At 38.1% G+C, this 25,711-nt stretch overlaps 1 protein-coding gene across 1 annotated transcript; it reads left to right on the top strand.

Annotated features, from left to right (window-relative positions):
• The first annotated feature begins 523 nt into the window (after positions 1 to 523).
• Positions 524 to 24,701, top strand: BRMS1L (BRMS1 like transcriptional repressor). The gene is made up of 10 exons (XM_080344618.1): positions 524 to 691; positions 7,807 to 7,897; positions 10,007 to 10,134; positions 13,411 to 13,490; positions 16,425 to 16,521; positions 16,962 to 17,038; positions 19,238 to 19,309; positions 20,770 to 20,809; positions 21,640 to 21,766; positions 23,289 to 24,701. Exons 1-10 carry the CDS (start codon positions 556 to 558, stop codon positions 23,410 to 23,412), a joined length of 972 nt encoding a protein of 323 aa, XP_080200744.1. The 5' UTR covers positions 524 to 555; the 3' UTR covers positions 23,413 to 24,701.
• Positions 24,702 to 25,711: the final 1,010 nt, after the last annotated feature.

The raw sequence follows: 25,711 nt of genomic DNA, 5'->3' as shown, positions 1-25,711 counted from the left end.
GGGAAGCGGTGAGCCACACGGGACACCTTGCCACGATGCAAAAGTCCTGGGCAGCAGTGTGGTTGGGGGGTCACCAGGCGGGCGGCGCGGGCAGACAGGAGGTCCCGCGTCCTCCCTGCGCTGCTCCGGCGGGGAACGGCAACGGTCAAACCCCCGGTCCCGCAGGCCCACTTCGTCGCCTGGGCCACCTGGAGGTGCGAAGCGCTCCTAGCCTGACCTCCATAGAGCCTCTCAGCGACAAGCAATTCTGGGAGCGCCCCAGGACGGGGCAGCGGGCGCGGGAAACACTCGCCGCCCGCCTGCCGCCTCGCAAGTGCCCGCGGCCGCGGAGCCGCGCCCGCTCCTGCCCCCGCCCCGCTCCCGGCGGACGACAACTCCCAGAATGCCCTGCGCGCCGGCGAACGTCGGCCGCTGGCGGGGCTCGGCCAATGGGAGGGCGCGGAGCACGCCGGGTGGGGCAGGCTGCGCAGGCGGGGAGGGGCGGGGCGCAGGGGCCGGCGGCAGCGGCGGAGCGGCGGCGGGAAGGGCTGTCCCAGGGCAGCAGCAACAGGGACGATGCCGGTCCATTCCCGGGAGAAGAAGGAGAACAACCACGATGAGATGGAGGTGGACTACGGGGAGAATGAGGGCAGCAGCTCGGAGGAGGAGGAGACCGAGAGCTCGTCAGTGTCCGAGGAGGGGGACAGCTCAGGTAGCGCCGCCGCCCGCGGAGCAGCGCTTCTGTGGGGGAGCCGCGGCGGTTCCCTCAGAGCCCGACGCGCAGCCCCGGGGGAGACATTGGCCCTGCTGCCCTCGGCTCCGGTGGCTGCCGGTGCCCACCCCCGCCGTGACCCCGCCCCCCCCGCCGCTCCGGCCCGGCCTGGGCTCGGCGGCTCCTCTGCGGGCCCCCGGCCGGGGGGAGGGACGTGGTGGGGCGCATGGGCACGGTAGCTCCGCTTCGCCCTGAGCCGCCGGCTCCGGAACCGGCTGGCACCCGGGCTTGGAGGGCCGGGCCTCTCTCCCTGTGCGTGCTATGGGTTGTGCCCTGCTCGGCTTGAGCGCAGGGCTCGCGGGGAGGGGGAGGGGGTGCTCGCTCCAGTCTGCGCCTAAAAGCTTGCTTGTACATATATACATACGTGTGCAGGTATCCACACAAAATGCAGGCATACATGTGTGTACATATATATACGTATATATTCCCTCGTATGCAAAATCGTGAATTTCAATTGGATGTTTTGAGGCCTGTCTTTGAGGGGGCATTGGAAGCCCTGTCAGTACCGTTGGTCTCTTTTGCAAAGCATTTCAACCTCAGCTCTCTTGAAGGTCCCAACCTTTTTCTATAGCTTCCTCTGGACTGTAGATTTGAATTATGTTAGTAGGTGAAATCCAGCTTTTTCTGTGCTCAGTTTCCACTGCGTTAGAAGGAGATTATTATCTGTTTAAACTTCTCTTGTTATTACAAAGAGTAAGTTATAAAATGGTCACTTACTAGGAATGTACTCATCATCAGATGCATACATTGCTACTCTGGAATCATTGGGGCTCTATGAATAAGTTCCATAAGCAGGATCTTTGTCGCTAGAAGGGCTAACTGAAAAACAGTAGTTGTGTTCAGTGCTGACTGTGGTCCTGATGTGTTTTTCTGGCAGCTTAAGTGATTTAGAGTGGTCTGCTGGGATGCTGTCCCATTCTTTTACTAGCACATTGAGTTTTGCCATGAGTGCCAGGCCTGGCACAGTGGAAGGAGTGGGATGCCATGAACTAGGCAAAGTAGGCAGCTGTGAAGTTACATTTTTACATATGTTGGCTTGTGATTGATTTATTTGTGTGTTAAAGTCCTCAATGTACAGTTAATTTTTCATTTTTGATGTTAAAAGATTTGGGTGATGTCGAATATTAAATCCTATGGCTTTTATATTCACACTGACTGCAGTTCAGCGAAAGCCCTGACATTGTGGTTCCATGTGGACTCAAGGATCTTGCCCTTGCTTGGGCTGTGCATGGCCTAGCAAGGTGTTGGAGCCTCACAGGTGTGGTACAGAAAGAGCCAAGATAACCCTGCAGAAGAAGACTCTGCTGGTGCGGGGAAAATGTATCAGCCATGCTGGGAGTATAGTCACTCTCTTAGACCTTGATCTAAGTTATTATAATACACTGCAGTTGAGTCGAGTAGAGGCCTTGGTTAATCCACAAATCCAAGTAATCTACCCCTGGTTTGTACAGAGCTTCTTGTGTTATTGTGGTGGGTTTTTTTGATTGTTTGGGTTTTCCCCCTACTTCCATATCTCCCCATGCCTTTGAGCTGGCAAGTTTTGCTGGTTGAACCTCATTCTACAAGTTAGTCTGCTGGTCTGTGGCTGCTGCTCACCTGGATTGGATTGCTGGCTGCCACTGCCTCTCATCTTTATCCACCCTTCCTGGTACGCTGTGCTTTCCTATCCCCGTTTTTTGCACTGTCTTCAATGCTTGTTGGACCTTTGTATTCTAAGCTGACAGAAAAAGAACCTATTAAAAAGGTAGCTAGTGAAAATGTCTCTGGAGAGTCTGATATATAAATAGGAGGCACTGGGGACTATGTAAATCAGTGGTTAAATAGACTGCAGCTCAACAGCAGCAGAAGTCTTAAATTGCAATTTTGTGAGAATGTATAAACGCCTCCAACTTAAATCAGTTAACTGGACACCTACACATTTTTGTAAATTTGGGACTAATGATTTGCATGGCTTTAGACAAAAGCTCTCTGGGAGCTGGGAGTTCTTTACTTTGAACTGTTCCCTTATCTGATGGAGGATCTTGCTTGTCTTGTCTAATGCAATGCTACACAGGAGATCTCTTCAGTCAGTGAACTGTGGACCATATCCAGGTATGGGCTTGAAAGAGTCAGCAAAATTATTATAACATAGTGATTATATTTGTGTCTGTATTAGCAACTGATTTGGCAAAATGAGAATAGAGAATAAGTAGTTCTGAGTAGATAGTGCTGAGGCCCCTGCATCTTCAAAGTAGTTAGGATTTCTTTGGGATGATGTAGCCTGAACTGAATAGGTTTGGTTGGAAGCTGCCTGAAGGACAAATCATTGTTTTAAACCCTTGTGTTCCCCATAGATGTTGGAACACATTTGACAAGTACCTAGAACAAAGCTTTAGGTTTAACTTGATAGGAAAAGAACTTGGGCCATGTTTGCCAAAACTGCTGCAAGTTGACCTGGACTGAAACTTGAATGTGTGCACAGCTTTTATAAACAGTTGGGCTGTTATAGGTGGAGAGTTTAGTGATACAATTGTAGATCGACTGAGGAACGCTGATTGGTCTTTCCTTAACCCTGTTCTCTCAAAGCGATTCCACTGGAAAACAAAGCCAGAAAAATGTGCTTAAACTGCCTTGGGTTGTTCTGATGAAACCTAAACTAGGCAGCATCCATGTGTGCTTGTGGTTACGATGGAAAAAAGGTGAACTTGAGTGGGGGTACCAGGGCAAGCAGCTGGAGGTAATAATGTTTTAAATTGGAAAAGCATATCTGATTATGTCCTTGTTTGCACAGCAACCTACTCTGTTCCTTTCAGATGTGACTTACAAAAGCATGATTCAATTTTTTAATTATCAGAATTGTACATGGACTAAAAAGTGAATACTGTCTTTTGGATAAGAAATTCATGGAGACAGCTTTTCAAGAAGTTTTGATATATGAAGTTTGTTACGGTCTCCCTGTTTTCCTTGGAAAGATGTAAAGGAGGAGTATACTGGCTTGTTGGGCAGCACAGGGTTATGAAGGTCTAGGAGCAGCACTGCAGCAATAACCACTACTTACTTAGCCCATCTTAGCCTTCCAGTTTGTATTGTAGCTAGATATCATCTAGGAATGCCCTTTCTTAGTCTCTTACTCTAGCTAATCTGTATGTCTAAAAAAAAAAAAGTAGTTTCCTCTGTGAAAAAGGGAGCTTGGTGTAATAGATATAAACTTTTCCCCTCCTCCAACTCCCCAGCTCTGATGAAGAGAGAGTTGTCTCTGTTAGTTCCAGCTTTGAGAAGTTTGCTGTTTTTCAAAACTTGCCTTTGCTCCTGTTTGTAGTTGTGCTGATATTTTTAAAGCAAACTTTGAATTTTACATGTCCTCAAAGGCACTTTAGTTGATTTTTATTGAGGGCAAATAATTCTGTTGTCTTGCCCTTGTCTCATTTCTTCAGGGCTTCTGGAAGGAGGAATTGTGTTTTAAGTGAATGTAGTCTGTGAATGTTTCTTAAGAAGAGTAAAACAATACCAGAAGCTCTCCAGATAATTTCTACTGCGTTCTACAGAGAGATGTTTTTAAGGGAGCACTTAAAAAGCAATGGTTACAGGAAATTACATGTTTGTCTCAGTGTCTTGACAAATATGAACATACTCCATGGAAGCATATTGCTCCTACAGACGTAAAATGATTAGCACTGCAAGAAATAAATCTTAATTTAAATTAGTAATAATAAGAAAAAAAATTGTTGAAGGAAAGGGGTTTTTTTTTGTTGTTAAATTTGCCGTTTGCTTTACTTGCATTCAGCCTTTTTTTTTTTTTAATTTCCCCAGCAGATGCCTAAGAATACAGAAGGTGCTGTTAGAAGTATAACTTGCTCTTGAGAGCTGGCACTGTTTCTGTGTTGTTCCTTTTGGCACTGTGTATTTAGTAGAGAGGTTTTTATTGACCAGGATATATAATAGCATATTTGGGATGAATAAAAAAGCCACAAGCTATGCTCACCATCCCAGATGAGAATTTGGCCATTTTTTAATAGCACTTTATACAGGCTACAACTTATTAAAAAAAGCTATTTTAGGTGATGTTACATTTTAAGTACCATGGGATTTTTTGTCTTTAAACCAGGCTGCTCTAGTTACTGAGTTGGACTGCTTGAATATAGTAGGAAAAGAATGACTGTGATTTTAAAAGTGTCTAAATACTTTGTGCAGTATGAAACTTTATCGGAAATCTGAAGTGTTGAGACAGGATGGGCCAGTTAGCAAGTGTTTTAATATAAAAAGAGGAATCTTCCACCTCCAGTGATGTAATTTTTCAACTGAAAAGTGATGAGATTTGAAACTAAAACACTTTAGTTTTTCAGCACTGCATATTCTCCAATCTGTATGTTGTTTAAGGCCACGGGGAAGAAATTCCATAACCGGGGAAGTACAGATACATCAGGACTCCACAAGTCTTTATCATTTTATGAATCTTACTGGAGGCAGAATAATACGAAACAATTGAAGAGTGACTTAGCATCTGAATTGCTATTCATCATGAATGATAGGGAGAACATAGACTTCCAGGGAGAGAGTCAAAGACTTTTGGGTGTATGCATAGCTGAGGGGAGACTGGAGAGAGTGATGTGTTATTTCAGTATCTACATGAGAGTCAGCTGGGCTCTCAGATACCAACGCATCATAGTCTACTTGCAAAGCAAGTTTAAAATGGAAGTCACCTTCCCCTCCAGCAGTGGGTGTTGCACTGATCCTCACCCAGGGTTACAGTTCTAATGTATTTTCTTTTATTTCTAGTCCCTAAACATACACAAACAATAAAATCCATGTTATTTTAAGGAAAAGCTTCTGAGTGAGTTCCTTACTAAAACATACTTAGCACCAGAAGCAAAGCTGAACACATCTGAAACACCTATTTGAGTTTGAGAATGAAGTGGAAGAACTGTCAGAATCCCAGTGCTTTTTCCTGTCTGGCATCACAGGAGGTGCTTTCAAGTTTTAAAGAAGCTTGATTTTTATAGCATGGAAAAGCTTTAGACAACTCTTTCAGTAATGAGTGCCACATTTCTTAAATCTGGTCAAGTTAAAAGTTGCCCAATCAGTTTTGGCTTGAGTATGACATTGGACAGCCAAATAAAACTTCCCTCTTTAGTCTGATTTTCAGTCTTTTTCTGGGATTCAGGATATGGCTTATTTTGAGAACAATATTTTAAAATAAAATAGTCTCTCTTAACAGCCTGATGCTCTGTTCCCCAGCCCTTTGCAGTGTGCTAAGCATTCAACTGATTTTTTTTAAGTTCTACCTTTAAATGTTCTCAAACTGCTTTCAAATACTTCAGGTTATATCATGTTTTAAAACTTTGTTCACACCATCTGTTCTTTGCTCATACTAACTGTAATGTGACAAATTGCAGTAGGTCTTTGACTGGGACTTGTGTGTATCATTGTTATACAGATTAATGCTGCTCCACTGCCTGCTGGTTTTCCTATCCAGAGAGAGAGGGCAAGTGTAGTTTTTAGACTTAAAAGCTTGTGGTGATTTCAGGAAGAAGCTATGTGCAGAAAACTACGGACATTGAGAGGTCTGTCTGAGTGGAAGATGTGAGTTCATCAAATCTTCCGAAGTAGCTATGCTGCCCCTGAAGCTACACCTTTCACCTTGTCACCTTTGCAAATTGTGGTACTCTTTTGCAAAATAAGGATGAGACTTGTGCACTGCTTCCTGCAGTTGGTATAAAAGACAGCATAAAGCAGTTGAATGTCTCTGTTGGAAAAACGTGAATGAGAAAGAAACAAAAGGCTCAGAGTTGTTTATGGCCTAGGAGAACGAGCCTAGGCTGTCTCTGCTTGGTTCTAGACCCTCCTTTGCCTTTCTGCAAGAGTTAGAATATTTTGTAGCCAAGTAACTACTCAGATGGGTACAGCCTCCTTAAGACAGCCCTTTCGCTTGAACACCTGCCTGCTTGCGCTGGTTCAGCCCCAGTTGACTGCGTGGCCATCCCTTCTTCTACATGTCTTCTCCTACTGGGTGGTAACTGGTCAGTTCCACCATAACTGTAGAGAGCTAATTCCTGGAGCTGCTGCTGCTGTAAAGCCATTTTAGGACACCTCTGTCTTCTGAATATGACTTGACAAAACCTCTTTTTTTTTTTTTTTTTTTTTTTTTTTCTTTCGGGAAGAATGGGAAAGAATCAATAATTTTGTAGCTTAGTTTTTCTGTTTCCTACCCTAAGAGGAGGCAGTGGAGTTAACAACTGCTGTTTAGTGACATCGAGTGTCTCAATGGCAAGTGGCAAAATTTTTGGCCAGCAAGTGGGTATTTATTATGAATTAAGAAATAAATCAGGAATATAAATTAAAACAAAAACTGTGGAAAGTTCATTACTCTTGCTGCATTAAACTATATAAAATCAAGTTTCTACAAAATTCTAGACTTTGCATGTTGAGAAGTGTTTCATTAGAAATAGTCATTTTAAGTGGTCATTAAGATGAACCACAGATATTTCTACATTAATATTTCAGATTCAAAGAACTCTCCCAATAGAACAGGATGAAACCTGTTCTCAAAACCAAGTGTCACTTTTTTTTTTTTTCTTTTAAATGGATATTAATAAAACAAAACCTTGAATTATATATGACAAATATAACACTGAAGAGTGATTGTTTTCCAGGGATTGCTCTGGAGACACGTGCATTTTCAATGGTGGCTAATAGCTCTTCATGCTTAATGGCGCCTTTCCTCTGCGTTGACAGACAATGTTTAATTTTTCTGTTTTACATATTTGTAAGTACACTTTGTATTATCAGTCATGAAATTTAACCTCTTGAAGTCTTACAGTGATTTTTTTTTTTTTTTTTTCCCTGTTTTGAGGAAGAGAAATTACTGTTTATGGGGCTTCTTCTAGAATTAGATCTAAATTTCTTTGTAGTATATATGGCAATTGATTTATCTTATTCTGCTATAAGATAATATTATAATGGATATTCTAGTCATGGCTAAAATTCTGCCTTGCTTCAAATTAAATAGAAACAAAATATCCAGTTTATTTGGTTATACATTGCATTGTTCAAAATAAATTACCTTTTTTTATTCTTAGAAATGGATGATGAGGACTGTGAAAGAAGAAGAATGGAGTGTTTAGATGAAATGTCCAATCTTGAAAAACAATTTACAGACCTTAAAGATCAGTAAGTATTTTAATGTTTTATGTGCTTCATTTGAAGATCCATTTCATGAGAACATTTTGTGCAGCTGGTTTTTCTTGTCTTTCATATATCTGAATGCTGCTTTTGGAGGAGAATATGCATTGGGAATTCTGAAATTATTTGCAGGCAGTTGTTCCAGAATACTTTTATTTATTTATCTCTTGATTTATTCATTTTCTGGTTTTGAAGTGTTATTGATATGAAGGGCTGGTGTGGGTCTGTTGCATCAAAATTCTTAGCAGAACCAAGCAATTGTGATTCTAGGGAAACTTGTGTTTTTATTTTTTTATTTACTCAAGATCCTTCTCATGCTTTTATATATATGAGAGAAACTCAAGCACTGTCTCTGCTAAGTAAGAAATCAAGGTTTTAATGCAGGATATCACAGCAGCTTTTATAGTTGTCACCAATGAAAGTTTCTTGTGGTTACTGCAAAACAGATACCAATACTAAAAAAATATGAAAATACTGCTAGCTGTCTGTAGTTGCCATAAATGTACATCAGTAGTAGAGACCTAGTAAGTAGAAGAGACAAAATCAATAGCCACAGTTATTCAAAAGTGAATCTCATTTGCATTAGAGCCGGTCTTTTGTATGTGTTTTAAGTTCGACTTTTTTCACATGTGCCCAGACAAGCTAGATGATTCAAAATCTATTCAGTTGTTGTTACGTTCCAGGTGCATGTTTAAATTGTGAAGTAGTTCTTTCTGCTAGAAAACTGAGACATCTGACTTGCTTCGTGTACCAGGATAATGTGAATTCTGTCTAATAGGGTCCAGAAAGAATGGCCCAACGAGCGATTTCTTGCTGCAGTGCCTGGAGAAAACTGTTTGCCTTGGTCTTTGTGCTGGGCATGGAGCAAGCTGGGAAGTGGAGCCAACTGATGAGCATTGGAGCCAGTTGGTACTGACTGGGTTGGTGTTTGGAAAACTGGCAGCTTCTGAGTTCAGTCCTGCTCATCTTTCTGCTGGCTAGCTGGGATGATGGCTGAAAACAGTTCGTGGAAACAAATCTTTAAGGAGTGGATGTGAAGGAATCCCTAACATTCTGTGATTCTGTGGAAGGTGGTCTTGGGAGGAATGAAACAAGTCATTCAGGGGGTTTAGGGAGGTGGTAAGGCTGTGGAGGAAGGTGGTGTTGAGTAGACCTTTTTTTGAGAGAGATTTGGGTGATTGTAGGGACTGGAAGAACTGCAAAGGTGGGAATAGTGGGAAACGAGCAATAGAATGATGGAAAAAGGATTATAGAGAGGAGCAGCTGTGAGTAGGGAAGTGGTAAAATTTGAAAAGAAGAAGATTCTAAAGAATGAGATGTTTAGTCACTGGATAAGCAATTTTAGGTCATCAGCTGCTGCATGGTCATTGATTTTACATTAAATATTTCAAAAGGCAAGCAGATTTCTTCACCTTGTCTGCCAGTTAATATTAGCTTTTACAGAAGGAATGAATTTTAGGTAAAATGAAAAGATTTTAAATACATTTCCTTTTGGCAGGAATGGAAGATATCAATTACAAATTATCCCATGATATTTGTGATAGTATGCAGTATGTGGATGCACACGGGATGAAATGAGGGTTGCTTCAATAAGAGCCTGCCTATCTTTTTCCTTGGCTTATGATATGGTGGGAGCAGATACATGAACGTGAAAGTGAATGTGTGTTCCTATCCACAAAATATCTATCTTTCTCTGCCATGATATAAGCCATATCATTCTTATGTATTGTAGCACCCTTTCCTGCCGTATTCCATATTGATTCACCACTTACTCCATCTTAATCCTGTTAACAGCTGTGTGATTTTTTTTTTTCTTTCTTCCTTAGATATGGAGATACATGTCATTTTATCTTTACTTTCAACACTTCTGATTGTCTGCATGTTTTTTCCAGAAAGGCTTAATAGACAGGAGGAATATTGTTCAAAAATAAAATATGTATTGGAAAATTCAAATGGTAACAAATCTTAACTTTGCTTTAGTGGGTGTTCCATGGCATTAACACAGAGATGCAGAAATAGTTCTTTTGAAAATATTTCTTCTAACTTGTGTTTGCTTTTAAATAAAAGACCTTTTTTTTAAATTTCTGTTATTTTAAGACTTTACAAAGAAAGATTAAGCCAGGTGGATGCAAAACTACAAGAGGTCATAGCTGGAAAAGCACCTGAATATTTAGAACCGTTGGCAGCTTTACAAGAGAATATGCAAATCCGCACCAAGGTGGCAGGTAGGCACGTAAAATGAGTATTGCTGTTTCAACAGTATAAAATTGCTATGTGTTTTGTGGGTGGTTTTTTTTTCTTTCCCCTTAGAATTGTTAAAGGAGCATGTTTTAAAGTTAGAAATACTGTGGCATGGTTTTAAATGTAAAATATTTTTCAAGTCAAAATGAATAGCTTGTTTACCTCTTTGCACAGGTTGCCTGATACATCACACTAAAATATTAATATGCCTTTAAAATGTTTCATTTAATGGCTGCATGTCTTTGTGTAGTAAGCACAAAATTACTGAATTAAAATCATGGTTTTTATTAGTCAGAAGATTTGGGATCAAGTCTGTGCAGTGGTCACTGTTGAAATGAAGAGATATATAGGTGCTATCTCTTGAAGTGTCTGCCAGTTCATCTTAGATGGTCATGTTTTTCCTGCTCTTCTAGTCTATATATTTTCTAGTCCTCTGCTCCCATCCTCCTGTTCCATATGGGGAAGGAGGAAAACTCCTGTCCTTTGCAGCTTTTATCAAAGCTGCTTTTTAATTATTAAAACTAATGGTCAGATAGACTTGTATGCTCACAGAAGCAGCAGACAATAACTTTTATCTTCTTCTGTGATGCAACCATGTAGTCATATGGAATGTGGTAATATTATAGGAAGACAATGTTCTGTATTTCCCTTTTGTAGATTCTTTTTGTGTTATGGCTTGACTTCTGTAGGAGTAATTCAGCTGTCAAGGTGTTACCTAGCACAGGCTGTCAGAGAGCCAAAAGGCAGACAGTTGTGATCTCTTCAGCCAGAGAAGCTATGCCAATGTCTTTAACAAATTCAGCAGAAGCATGGTGCCAGCAACCTGGAAAATGGTTTTCATAAAACTAGCGCTACTTTCAGTGCTACTCAGTATGTCTTTGTTGGTACTTTGGAGTTCTGGCTATGAAGAGAATTTGAAATCTTTTGGTCTGTTGCGTTTTTCTTCCTCCTAGTCTTCTCCATGACACTTTTCCTCAGCTTGTGAGCCAGAATTTTCTGGGTTTTCAGATCTTAACCCAAATTTACTTGGCTAGTCCAAAATAGTCCACTTGGGCTTCACAAGTTCACAGGTGGACTTGCAGAAGGTTTGATATGAAAGCAACCTTAATCCAGGTTTTTGATTTTCAGTTCTAAATGTAGCTGTCTGTCAGTACTTTCATGTAGGTGGGCATAGATAAGCAGAATATTACCAGTTCTGCTGATTTGTCTTCATCAGCACTGGAGATCTATGTTTCAGTGTAGAAAGAGCCCAGGGTAAAAACTACAAGTTTCCTTGAAGTCGAGACTAGAAATCAGGATTGTGGTTGTGTTGGGGTTTTTTTGTTGTTGTGGTTTGTTTGTTTTTGTTTGTTTGTTTGTTTGTTTATTTTCCCCTCAACTGAAGGAGAATGATAAAATTATTAGAAAGAAAACAAGAAACTGCAGAACAAGCTCATTTGCTCTGTTTGAGAGCCTTGACAGAAGTGGGTAGTGGCAGGACTTGAGCTCCAGCAGGTAGCCCCTAAGGAGCCACTTTACCTGAGAGGGAAGGGGTGAGGAAAACACAAACAAAAATCAAAACTCAAACAAACAACAACAAAAAGCTGAACTATGTTTAGCCAAACTATGGATATAATTGCATATGTGTTAGAAAAGAAACTTGTCTTTTGATTCTAAGGCACTGACCACTATAGCACTGTTCACACAAAACGTGGATCTTGACTTTTTCAGCAAGTCAGGAATACAATTGTTTCTTCTAGAAGTATTCATACCTAAAATGCTTATTTCAGGCAAATAAGCTGTGATTATAAATTGGTAGACCTAGATATGCCAGTCATCCGTAAATATTCAAACAAAACCCAAACCAACAAAAACCCAACATAACATAGTGATATAAGAAAAGAACATTTTGAATTCTAGATCAAAAGTGACTTCAGAGAGGAAAGATGATTGACATAATACGGTGTTGTTCCTCTTGTACTGTATGAATTCATAGTCAACTGCATTCTAAGGGAAGTTGTTTTGGGCAGTTCTTCAGTTACTAGAGAACACCAGTGTGTGTGCAAACTTAAATCCTCTAGATGGTAATCTGGAACAATTTTTTTGTGTTGAATGCATTTAATATATTAAATCAAGTTCAATCTATGCTTGCCAAATAGTACGTTTCAGATAGCTTTCAGCTTTAGCAGACACATTTTCAGAAATGTATAAGAAATGCTTCTAATACTCAGAAGCACTATCCTTTGTATCGCCAGGTGACTAGATCTAAGAATGAAACGGTCTTGTTAATTGGTGTGATTCATTAAGGTCAAAATAAATAACCACTCACCTCAAGGAGGAGGTGAGGTGCTCTCAGTCCCAGGAAGTCTCCTTAGATGGTGTCCCACTCTAAGGGGAGGGCTCCAGTTCACAGACTCACTCCTCTGAGAAGACCGCTCCAAGGGGGTCTTCAGCAGGGACCCTGTTTCATAGCGTGGTCAGATCTGGCTGTGGTCATTACGACGTGGTCCAGAAGCTTCGCAGCTTATCTGGGCACCTCATTTGTTAAGGACCCTGTCCGTCGACTGAGAGTCCCACCCCTCCTGCCCCACCAGCCAGGTGAAGGTGAAGTCACCCTGCCCTAGGGTAGGGGAGTGACTTGTCAGCACCTTGGGTGTGTACTGGGGACAGTCACAGTGGGGCACAAAAGCTGCTAAAGAGCCATCAACTGCCTCGTTGAAGGCTTGGGATCTCAGGGGTTTGTGCAACTGCCACAGTCATGCATTATAAAGTAAGCCTTATTCCAAATATTAATTTGTGAAAGCTTGCGCTTTCATTCAGTTTTCTAGCTATTTAACTGCTCCAAATGTTATTTAAAACTAATTAGAAAATAGAAGAAGCTGTTTTGTACTTCATGTATTTGAAGACTGAGGATATCTAGGGTAGTTTGATCAGAAATAGGAAGCAGACCTATTTTGTAAACTTAGTGTGACAACTGGTGTAATTTTTTGACTGATAGGGGAAAAAAGTGAAAATAGCCTCTATTTTTCTTCAGATGTTCAAAGAATTAAGGGATTACTTGTTCTTTGTGGGTTTGTTGTGTGGGTTGTTTTTGTTTGTTTATTTTTGTGTTTGTTTTTGTTTACTTTGTAAAGCTGCCAGCTGCTGTAAGTACCTAATATAATATATTTGTATTTTCCAGTATGTTTGTGTTTTGGGACTTGCAGGCAATCGTAAAAGAGAATTCTGAAATCAGGTATTACCTAAAGAAGGTAATATTGCTGTAATTTGTCTGATTACAGGTATCTACAGAGAGCTTTGTCTGGAATCTGTGAAGAACAAGTATGAATGTGAAATTCAAGCCTCTCGACAGCACTGTGAGGTTGTGCCAGCTATTTTACATTGATAACTAATCTCATCTATCTTTACTGTGTGTCATGCTTTCCAAGTTCAGTGCATCTTTTTTTTTATTGCTGTTATTTTTAATGCAGTTTTCTTGTGATATTTAAGCCCATGTATGAGGTTGTTCAAAGCATATAAACTTAGCTTTATATTAGTTTGGCTTTGCATATAGCTAGTGTTTCTTATTTTCCGTTGACAGGTTCTTATTAATAGATTCCCACATGATTTTTTACCTTTGTTATAAAAAGATTACCAAGAACAGTAACTAAAATATATGCTATAAATGTAGCAAAAAGCACCTTACATTTTAATAATAACATTAACAACAATAATAATGTCTTTTTTAAAATGCCTTGGACAGCTATTGATAAGAGTTGTGATTTCAAAAAGAAAAATACCTTTCTCTCCTTGAATGTAAACATTCCTGTTCAAGCACCTAAATGATGGCTGCTGTAGTACGAATACTCAAGTACCTGTGTCTCTGGTGCTGTAACAGCTGCTTAGATCCTGAGGTTTACATTATAGTCTTCCTCAGCCACCCGCTACAGTTGCTTAAGTGTGTTTTAGCTTCTGAGTGGTTCACTTTATTCCTGAAGTCCATGGCTCCTACAATAAAGCAAGAATGTGCACAAGTATTTTTAGAAAAATGTCCCATTTTCTTGATGCCTTGAGAAAGAACAAGGTGTAATGAGGGACTACTCATTATTGACTGTGTTCACTTCCTGTGATCCCAAGGTTGGACAGAATCCGTGATTGAATGATTTGTGTTGGCTATCTATTTATTATTCCTCTTTAAGGTGGTCCTTTCCCTTTGTTTTGCTGTTATATTTCTGTTGTGAAATCTTCAGGATTCAAATATTCACCATCAAATAAGAGTCTCTTGGGGGTAAAACTCTTTAAAGTCAGCGATTCTGCTTGTAGAATTGCTGTTCCACTGGAATATCACCATTCAGCAAGAATGCCTCTGATGCCTCTAACAGCTTTTCATGCTTCATTTGTCACCAAGTGCTTGCAGCAAAATAGATGTCTAAACACAAACACTTATTTCGTTTTAAAAAGGAATTTTTAAATGATCTCAGAACGCATAACACTCATTTGGCGTTTCAGTAACATGTAAGAGGCTTCTCCTTTTTCAGTTTTATTGGAAGTTTTTTTTATATAATTAGGGATTAAAAAAAATATATGAAAGGAGGTCTTTGGAATTTAAATAATTTGTAACTTAAAGGTAATGGTAAACATGACAGTTGGTAGAAGAGGGTTCTTTGTTTTTGTGTATTCCTCAACTGTTTTGCCTCACTCCAGCATACTAGCTTGAAGGTTGGTAAAGGTAAGTTTCTGTTAGTCTGCTGTGCTGGGGCCAGGAGCAGTTGGGGTGCAGACAGGCTCTTGGGGCTGCAGCCTCTAGCAGAAACGTGGTAGCAAATAGCTGGACATGGTGACTTGCGCTGCTTAAGCTGTTTTTTTAAGTAAGCCCAAGCCCTCCATTTTCCACAGTTGTTAGAGGATTTTCAGTGAAAAATAACTTTAGGCTTCCTACTACATGTTGTAGGACATGTGCAAGCTTATGAAAGAACAGTAAACTTATTTCCTTGAGGCTTGGAATACAGTTTAATTCCAAGTTACTAGTTTAGAGAGTTTAGTGTTTTTTAATACTGCCTTTGCAAGGGCAACTGATCTGTATAGATACTGTGTGATTTTTTGGTATCAGTCCTATGTGGTGGACTGTAGTTGACAGCAGTTTACTACAAAGTTGATTTTCTTGTTCTGAAGCACTTAAGAGATGGAAGAGAGTGTAGACTGAACAAAACATTGCAGAAAGTTCACATCAGAGTGTATTGTTGTTTGTTTTTCTGTATGAAAGGTACTAATGATATATCTAACATTGAATGTGTTATGTTCATCTCTTAATATTCAGACCAGAAATTGCCTTTTAAAAGGAGGAACTAGATATCTTTTCTAAAGCAGTGTTTTAAGTGTTTCTTACAGCTTTAAGGTAGACAATTTTGCTTTCACAACTCCCTAGGTTATTTTATGTGCTCCATAAATTCTTTTTTCTGTGGGAAGGTATTTTTCAGATCTACGAAAACAGACAGTTATAAATACTGTGGTAATAGATTATAATTCTTTATAAATGACTGCATGTTAATAAATATTGGATGCAGCTTAATAAAACCTTTCCATGAAAACACAGAATCATGGAATCATAGTATCATTTTGGTTGGAAGAAACTCTCAAGATCATGGAGTCCAACTGTTATCCTAACACTGGCACTAAACCATGTCCCTAAGAACCTCATCTAAACATCTTTTAAACACCTCCAGGGATGGTGACTCAACCACTTTGCTGGGCAGCCTGTTCCAATGCCTGACAACCCTTTCTGTAAATAATTTTTTCCTAATATCCAATCTAAGCCTCTTCTGGAGCAATCTGAGGCCATTTCCTCTCATCCTGTCACTTGCTATTTGGGAGAAGAGACCAACACTCTCCATGCTACAACCTCCTTTCAGATTAGCTTTTCTAATTTGTAATGAAAGAGGACATGGAGGTCACTACTTTACAGTTATTCATTGTGAATAAATCTTTGCTATCCAAAAGGAAAATACTGTGTTTTTGTCAAAATACAAACAGTTATTCTGGAGATCTAGCTGCATGCATTCCTATACTTAGTTATTCTTGGTACTGATATTTGAGAACTATACTTACACTTATGCCAAGTGGGTGTGCTGTCTTTAAGAAGGATCTCATGCTAAGAAAGTGGATAGAGAGAAATGTCATATGCTTTATGGCTTCTAAAAAATTTTCACCTAAAGCTACTCTTTATCTTCCTTCTGCTGAGGCTTTAAGTTCCTGTCAGATGCATTTAGATGATAAAATTTAGTCATGCAAAATGTGTAATTTCTTACTTTTTTTTTAGAGTGAAAAGCTTTTATTGTACGATACTGTACAGAGTGAACTAGAAGAGAAGATTAGAAGACTTGAAGAAGACAGACATAGCATTGACATTACCTCAGGTGCATGGAAATTCAAAGTTGTTAGCATGATTTTTTTGTTTTTTTTTGATGTTGCCTTTTAAAAAAAAAAAAAAAAACAAACATAAAAAACCAAAAAACAAAACCAAACTTCTAGTAGCTCCTGATGAGTTAGTTGACTGTACACAGTATGTCTGGTGATTTTTGGATTATCCAGTAGAATGCCATTGAGCTGTAGACTTTGGGTGGGGGAGTGAGTTTAAGCCTAAACCAAACTTTGGTCTAATAATTGTCAGCATCTCTTGTGTATTTTGAGAGTATTTATCTATGACTATATAATATAACACTTAAATTCTGTTCAGAAACAGGATCTCACTAGAATATGGGTTATTTTTTGTTTTTTTGGAAAATGTTTTCTGCTGTAAAAAGAGCAAAACAGAACTGTTTCTGATTCATAGCATATTCTTATTATATCTTTTCAGAATTATGGAATGATGAGCTACAGTCCAGGAAGAAAAGGAAGGATCCATTTAGTCCAGATAAGAAGAAACCTGTTGTTGTATCAGATATCCTTTTACAGAAATCACTGTTCTTTCTGGTACTACTATTTTATAGCTATTATAACTATTTTATTACATATGTCATTAATAACAGGTTGAAGGGATAATATGTTCTCAAAATTTAGTTTTGCAGGGCAGATGTTACTCTAACTCTAGTTAGAGAAACCATGTTGACACATCTCATTATGAAAACTGAAATTAAAATTCTCTTATCTAATTACTAGTTTCATATAGATAGTATTTCTATAAGTTGATTTTTCTGACTCTTCAAAAAATAGACCTACAAGGCAAAGCAGAAAAAAGTTAGGCATTATGTTTGCAAAGTATTACTTGACTTGTATAACTGATGGTGTCATCTTTCTCCAGAGAAAGGAGGAGATGCCCTTGCAGACTGAATGTTCTTTCTGCTCCTACCCCCAGCCCAATATTTTCCTAGGATAGAGGTGTGATGTCTTAGAATTTGTCAGAATCATAGAAGTTGGTCTCTTTTAGGTAGTCTGTAAGTATTAATGTTATATGGTATAAAGGCCATTTTTTATTGCTAAGCTGCTGCAAAAGATCCTGCTGCTTTCACAAGGTTTTGCAACATTAGAAGGTGGGAAGGAAGAAGTTTCTGAAAAAACTGTCATCATTGGGTCAGCCTCCTTCAGCGTGGTTAATTCACTGAAACACATCCCAGATGGATGATTTGTCCTAATAATGACTGTTCTTCCATTAGGATGTGCCATAAATTGAGTTTAGTAGAGATGTTTTTAACTAGTGCTTAGAAGCCAAATGGTACTAATCAGTCCAGGTACAAGTGGCTTCATTAGTTCTCGGTGACAACCAATGACAGGACAAGGGGTAATGGGTACAAATTGGAACACAAGAGGTTCCACTTAAATTTGAGGAGAATCTTCTTCTCAGTGGGGGTAACAGAACACTGGAACAGGCTGCCCAGGGAGGTTGTGGAGTCTCCTACTCTGGAGACATTCAAGACCTGCCTGGACACATTCCTGTGTAACCTCATCTAGGTGCTCCTGCTCTAGCAGGGGGATTGGACTAGATGATCTTTTGAGGTCCCTTCCAATCCCTGACATTGATTCTGTGATTCTAACTCCTTTTAGCAATTTCAGTGCCAGGTTGTGTGAAAGTATATTTCTTTTAGCTCTCAGTCATCCTTGTCTTCAGGTTGTCTATAAAAATGGGATCAGATTCAGTGAATTATGAGCTACCTTGCCATTTTGTAATACATTCCAAACAGAAAATACTAACATAGCATTAGGTCTAAAACCCCAGCAATTTCAGGCGATTCATAAGGCTGAAAATCCTTTTAGTTGTGAAGTATATTAATTTGCTCTTTTTGCTTATGATTTTGAAGTAGTTGTGAACTTGTCCGTTTGTCCAGATCTGTGTAAAGCGAATATCTAGAAATGTTGCATGGCTTTTGATTTATAATTCTTGGCTATTTAGATTAAAAGAAATTTGAAAATGGCTAATGATTCTTAAAATTCAAAATGGAATGTAAGTTTAAGTGCTCATATCCATTTTAGGAAATTTTGGTTTTAAACATTCATAGCACCTTTTTCTAAACTTGTTTTTTGGAGATGAAATGGGGAGAAACAAAGTGAAAACTGAAAACTGTTGTAATGGAATAGCTGTGCTGTATGGATTTTTGTTTTGAAATTCACTTATTATTCTAATACACAATTTTTACTTCACAGTTGATACTTCAAGGAAGGGGCTTTGCTTTTCTACTTTCTGGTTTTTGGACATTTGACATTCAGAGATGTGGTGCTGTCTACACTTTTCTCTCAAAGAAGTACGATGCACAATACTGTAAAAATAATGATTTTGTTAAAGCTGGCACTGGTGTTGATTGGCAGTGGTGTATTGAAATTGCAGTGAATTTTAATTGTAATTTGTAGTATTGCAAATAAAATGTTTTTTGGAACTGTTAGGGATGGAATGGTTGTATCTCAATTGTTTATCTTCATGTTCAACTATAGTAGTCTGAATATCTACATACCATTACTTATCTCTTTTAATAATTTTTAAAGCCTATTTCTAGGTTGCATAATTCAAAGATGCATTTATTTGTGCTGAGCTTTCGCTTAACGCAGGTATTATTTGTTTGAAAGACTGGTGGAACAGAGCTATTAATATCTTTGTACAAATATTATTTTTATTATTGCTGTTTAAAAGAGTTTTCCATAACTTTTTCACGCCCCTATATAGTTTATATGTTACAGGACCTTGATATACTTGAAGACTGGACAACAATAAGGAAGGTAAGATGAAAAGATTAAGTGGCTGCGGGTTTTGTTTGGATTCTTGTTTAGTCCTTTTGTCTCTTAAAAATGTGTAAATATCTTTCTTACATGATCAAAACTCCAAATAGATTTTTATTTCTGCAGTACTCAGCTAATCATTCCAGTTCAAGCTACGTTATTGCTACTTTTTGTGCTTCTACACAAATTATGCAGAGGAGTCCAATGAAGTGGTGGAAGAGGTTATCTCTAAAATGGGTAGTCTCTAGTTTTCCATGGTAAAGTGAGCCTAAAGCTTGTATCAAGAGGATTTGCTTTCTCATAGTCTAGCATAATTGGGTAGAAACTATGACAGGATAGTTTGATAGGATTTTGTTTTAAATTAAGATGTTTTTAACAGATATCATATGGTATGTTTTCACGTAGTAAATAATTTGCTTTGTGTAGATTTCTATGTTTTGCTGTCTCATACCTTTTTTTATATTGTATAAAGTGAAAAGCTGTGTTTTTCCCAGATTATAAGAAAATCAGGGTTTACAGGAAAAGAAATTTGTTTGACCATTTGAAAAACTAAACCCAACTTTTAACTGCCGAGTGCCTTTTTCAAATCTTTGTCATTTGGTTAAAGTAACTTGCTATAGTGAAACGCAATCCTCGACTTGTACCTGCAGTCAGAAAATTTCCTGTAGTACTCTGAAGCTTCCAGCTTATGGAACAGCGAACTACTTATGTGAATTCAAAAACTTGGTGGGAAATGGCTTTGAGTTAGTTTCCATCCTGCTTTATACTTGTGCATGCTTCCTGAACAAGAAGTAAAATGTGGTGCCTATGTGAAAACTTGTCTGACTTTTCCTATTGCATCAGAGGAACAGACACAAAATAGCTTTCCCTCAGTCCCTTTCCTGCAGTGTAACATGATTTTAAACAACAGCAACAAACCCAGAATGTACTGGAGATTTTGCTTTTCTGGCAATAATTAAAAAAAAAACCAACAAAAAAACAAACCAAAAAAACCAAAAGCAAACAAACAACCCAAAACGTTCTTAGAGGTTTTTTAAAACCTGCTTTAATATTACATGTGGTGTAGAATTCACGAGACAAAATTTGTGAGCTTCTGAGTATAACATATAAATCAAGAGTAGCTTCTTAATTTTGTTTTTCAGAATGGGTTAATGTAGTTTTGTATTTTCTTTACAGAATTACACTACAGCAATTTTGAAGGTCTAATTTAATTTAAAACCTCCTGAGTTATTTGAAATCAAAACTTAGTAAAGCAGGTGATTATTTTTTCGCCCTTGAAATGCTGTTTTATTTAGTTATTGAGTCACCACTGAACACACTTCTGTTAGTTCTGATTGTGGTTTTTGCATGTAAAAGCAAGTATCCTGAGTTACGCTGCACATCACTTCACAATTAAAGCTGGCAGTTAAGAAAAAAAGACTATGCTTGCTGACTAACTTCATTTTCTTTTGTGTTTCAAGGCAATGGCTACACTGGGGCCACACAGAGTAAAACCAGAACGTAAGTAAACGTTGTCCGGTTTCGCAAGTCAGAACTTGCTGTGTGCAATGATGCAAATTGCATCTGGGCAGATCATATTTATTTTAGTCCTGGTATAGTGATGGAGGATGGAGTGAGGTAGCTGGAAGACATAGCTTCTGTCTCTCAGGTAGCTTGATTGCTGGTGATTGTGTTGACACTCAAATTCTAGAAAATTATCAATAAAAATTTAGACTTCTAAAAGTGTTTTACACCAATTAATATTAGCAAGGCAGGAAATGAGGCAGGAAACTGAGAGCAGCTGGACCTTAGGAGTGCATTCTAGAGGATGCTCATACTACAAGCTACAGCCCTGAAAAACTAAAGGGAAAGGAGTGGTAACTGATGTTTGACACTGAGGAGAGAAGCATATTAATGCTATGTAAAAATCAAATAGTTGGAGGTAGTGAGTAAGGAGGCAAAGGGAGAAGAGGCAAGCAGGTGGTGTATTTCTTTATCCATGTATTACTACTTGCATGTTGTAGTAATGTGCTGATGAAGAGGTGTTGGGTTCTGCCATTTGCCGTCTGCTCTATATTGTATTACTCAATTTGTGAAAACTCATATCACAGATATGAAGGCTGTGGGAAAGATAGTTTCTATCTGAAAATGGAAATAAAACTTTTGTTTTATCTGACTGGAAATAAAAAGTTGGTTTGCTTCCAATTTTCTTGCATTCTTGCAATTATTATTAAAAATGTTACTTTTGATAATGGAAAGTGTGTATTCTGTGTAAATTACCTGATGAAAGTGCATTTAAGCATCTGAGTTCTGCCACATCAACATTAAATTACTTTTATTGATCATTTTAGCACCTGTCAAGTTAGAAAAGCATCTACATAGTGCTAGATCTGAAGAAGGAAGACTCTATTATGATGGAGAGTGGTATGGACGTGGACAGACGATATGCATTGATAAGAAAGATGAATGTCCTACAAGGTAAAGATTACTCAGTTTTTGCAGCTCTTTACATTCATGTTAAGCAATAGATAGGATGATGGCATTGAAGAATAAGGCTTATTTAGAAATATTGCCACCTCAGTAACATTTATTAGTCCACCACGGAAGACAAACATTATCAAAGAAGATTGACTGCTGGACTTCTGAGAGAGGCTGGTAAAGGTTGGGCTTCACTGAAGCTGATGAAATGTTTATCAAGTTAGGATCTCACTAACAATTTAAGCTCTTTCCAGTTTCTGAATAGCCTTTGAGTAAGTTGTGTGGGTTTTTTTGGGGTTTTTTTTTGGGTATCTTGGGATTTTATTGCTTTGAAAACTTGATCTGTTGGTCCACCCAAAAATACTTAATTGAAAAAACATTTTATACCATTAAAGATAGGCTTTATTTTCTGTCGATGAAAGCTCTGAAAGAAAAGAGTTGGGACTTTTTTTACGGTATGTCCTTCTCTTAACAAAGGGTCTACCTGGGAATGGTCTAAATATTACAGTGCAAATTCGGTTGAATGTTTAAGATACCCAAATGTATTTTCTCTGTATGGTTAATATTTTTAAATTCTAAAAGGTGGGTATATTTAAAACAATATTTAAAATTAAATGTATATCTTACCTTTTACTGAATGGGGCAAATCAATCTAAGTGCCGTGTTGGTTAAAAATGCACAGCGACCCAAGAAATTTAACTTCTTATAGCAGTAGTTTACTGTAAACTGGCTGTTTCTTTTATTCTGTGTGCATGGTGAAAGGGAAGAGATTTTGGTGATTTTGGTGTTTGTTCTGGGCTATAACAGGAAGGTATTTAGTAAACTATATATTCTTTCTAAAATTTAAAAAATTCTGAATTAGTTTAGCAGACCATAGCAGTTATACAGGGCCAAAAGATCTTATTATCCAGTGTCTGACAAAAGCCAAACCTGATGCTTAGCAGGGCAAGCATACAGTGGAACTTTCCCACCTTTCAAGATTTCAACAACTTTTAAGGCTGAACACTTTCCTGGAGAGTTTTGTCATGCTCAGTATGTGATAGATCTTTGTTCCATTAACTGTTTTAATCTCTGGGTTTGAGCCATTTTTTTGTCATCAATTTACTTGATTTTTTTTTTCTTAGTGTGTATAGGGAGGGGGTTGTGTTAAGTATTTTTATTAAGGCTTACCAGAAGGAGCATAAAAGCAGAGTGCATGTAAGAATGATTCTGTAAATCAGGCTTTTAAACAATTAAAATGTTTGTACATGTTCAGGGTTTTCTCATGGGAGAAGAAAATACATAGATGGCTGAAAAATTAACTACCTTCACTAAAGACACATGCAGTTACTGAAGATTTCTATTAAAACTGTCCTTACAATGGAGCCAGTATCTGTCTGGCCCTGCATTTACAACTAATATATATTTTCATTTACTGTACAGAAATACAGCTGCAGTTCTGTGGGTTTTTTTATTAGCTTATAAGGTTTCTAAATTCTTCTTGCTTTTCTTCCTCTGACCCTTCTTCCCTCATTTTCTATAGCGCCATAATTACGACAATTAACCATGATGAAGTTTGGTTTAAAAGACCGGATGGAAGCAAGTCGAAGCTGTATATTTCTCAACTACAGAAAGGAAAATATTCAATAAAGCATAACCACAACTGACCGTTGCTAACCTGGTATGACACGAGTGGTGTTACCATGCTTGATATGACATGGGGTCAAAATTGTATTTAATAGTGTTTTGTATTACTTGTACATTTACAGCAGTATCTGATGTGTATTTGTAGTGCTGTATGTAAACTTCATATGGATGGCCTTCAGAAACCTGAGGATGTTAAATCATATTGACAGACATTTTACCTCTAACTTGGGTCCAGTGCCTAAGATATGAAGTATGCTCTTCAAGTATAATGCCTCTGAACTCATAGTTTTAAGGGGGGGGGGGGGGCGGGAAGAGACAGAGAAAAGGAAAAAAATAAAAAGGAAAAAAAATATTTTCCATTGGTGACCAGTTGGTGTGATAAAAATGATAGCCATTATTACCAGCAACTCTCTTTGTTTTCAGTGAAGATGTCATGTTTCTCTTGTGGATGTAAATTTAGCTTGTTCAGCTGTTGCTTTTGAATAGATTGTAACATGCATAAGCATTCTTTTATCCAAAGTGGACGGATTTCTGAAAATTATTGCCCTCAACAGCTCTGCTAGTACTGACTGTGTTATATTTTGTAACGTTTACTATATTGCTTGTAATGAGACAAAGCCAGTATTTTAAGCTACAGTTTTTGAGGAGCACTTTTCTAGTTTAGGACTCTATAGTAAACAAATTGTTGGTGATTTTTTTTTTTTTAATTCTTCCCCAGATTGTCAGCAAAATTTATGCATAAAATAGACAGTGTTGCTCCAACCTGTGTTATATGTAGCCCACAAAGAACAGGGATGGTTATGTAAATACTGTTGCATGCTCTGCTTGTTTGGTCCACAGATGTATGAAGTACTATGAATCTTTTTTTCAAAAGGAAAATATTGCCCCAGAAATCATATATCTGGGAAAATTTACACTGACTTTTTCACCAAACACTATTTTCCGAATTTCTGTACCCTACTTCATCTTATTGTACACCAGAAATTATTTCATGCAGCTTGGAAATCTGAATTTTTCTTAAATCTTACTGTTCAAGCCACGGAGAAAAGTTCTAAATCCTTGATGTTACTGTGATGTGCTTGGAGCATCTAGAATGATAGATGGGATTGCTGAAGAATTATTAATGTGTTGGTCATGTGCACTTTAATCTCCACTTATGATGATTCTTCTTGGAGAAAGAAAGCATCCATTTGCTTTAAATGATCACAGAAAATAACTATTTTTATTGTAACATATAAATGTTTTATTCCTATATTAATTGTCTCTTCTAGTGCAGGGTGGTAACTACTTTCCAAATGCCAAATCAGTTTCTGCCGAGTGATGCTTTTTTACAATTGTATGACATTATTAATCAAATGTACATAAAGTATCAATTGACATTTTGGTTTTTAACAATATGAACTCTATGTATACTGTTGTTTGATAAACTTTTTGTAATAAAATATTCGTATTTTTAAACTTAGTATATAAATAAATGATCTGTGGTAGTGCACATCATTTATGTTGTTTTGATCTTTGGTTTTCTAATCTTGTTGGAATTCCTGATATACCAAATGCTAAAGGGAAATCTATTTAAGTTTTCAGAAAGCCTGGATATTTTTAGAGACCTTTGACTTGCGCTTTTTTATTTTGAATTTTCAGAGTTTGTTATGTATAGATCTTGTCTGTTGGTTTTTACAATATTTTTCTTTAATATTTTATGGAAGCACTACTCTGTGCTGTTTATAACTGAAATGTAAGCACTGTTAAGAACCTCTTAACTGTTGATGTGCTTGTAAGAATTTCTATTTAGGGCATGCTGAGCACCCTAAACTGCTTTGTGCTTCACCTCTTTCCTCTCCTTTATTCTGCGCCTCTAGCTGTAGTTGATTATTTCTAAAGCTGTTTCTAATCTGATCTCCTTGGGTGCAGAAGTTTGCTTTGTACAGCCCTGCAGTTTGGATTGACACTTGGTGAGCGTGGCTTCTTGATTCAGAATAAACATCATCTGTATTAACAGGACAAGTAATAAGCATAGCAGTGTGGGTTAGTGATCAAACAACTGGGATCTACCTGTTTTGTTACCAGAAGTCCAAGAAACTGAGCTATGGCTTTCCTTTTTACATGTAATAACTTCTGTGTATGTGATCAGCAAGGTATGAGGTTGCTCTTTTTTTGTAATTGATTGTTTCATGCCTAGGCAAATCATATTTGGTATGTGCTATATATCTTTTTACTATCTGAACAGTTAATGATTTGCTCACTCCATTATAAAACTTAAGAGATGTTTTCAACAGATTTCAGTCCTTTGAAGTGCAGATGATGTTAGCCTGTCATCCA

Source organism: Nesoenas mayeri (assembly GCF_963082525.1).
Source record: "Nesoenas mayeri genome assembly, chromosome: 5".
Taxonomy (NCBI): domain Eukaryota; kingdom Metazoa; phylum Chordata; class Aves; order Columbiformes; family Columbidae; genus Nesoenas; species Nesoenas mayeri.
This window is presented reverse-complemented; position numbering and strand designations above follow the sequence as displayed.

Coding starts and splice junctions, on each gene's coding strand:
- BRMS1L (XM_080344618.1), top strand. CDS start 556: ATGCCGGTCCATTCCCGGGAGAAGAAGGAGAACAACCACGATGAGATG. Junction 16,522..16,961: donor TAGCATTGACATTACCTCAG/GTGCATGGAAAT, acceptor ATATCTTTTCAG/AATTATGGAATGATGAGCTA. Junction 20,810..21,639: donor ACACAGAGTAAAACCAGAAC/GTAAGTAAACGT, acceptor TGATCATTTTAG/CACCTGTCAAGTTAGAAAAG.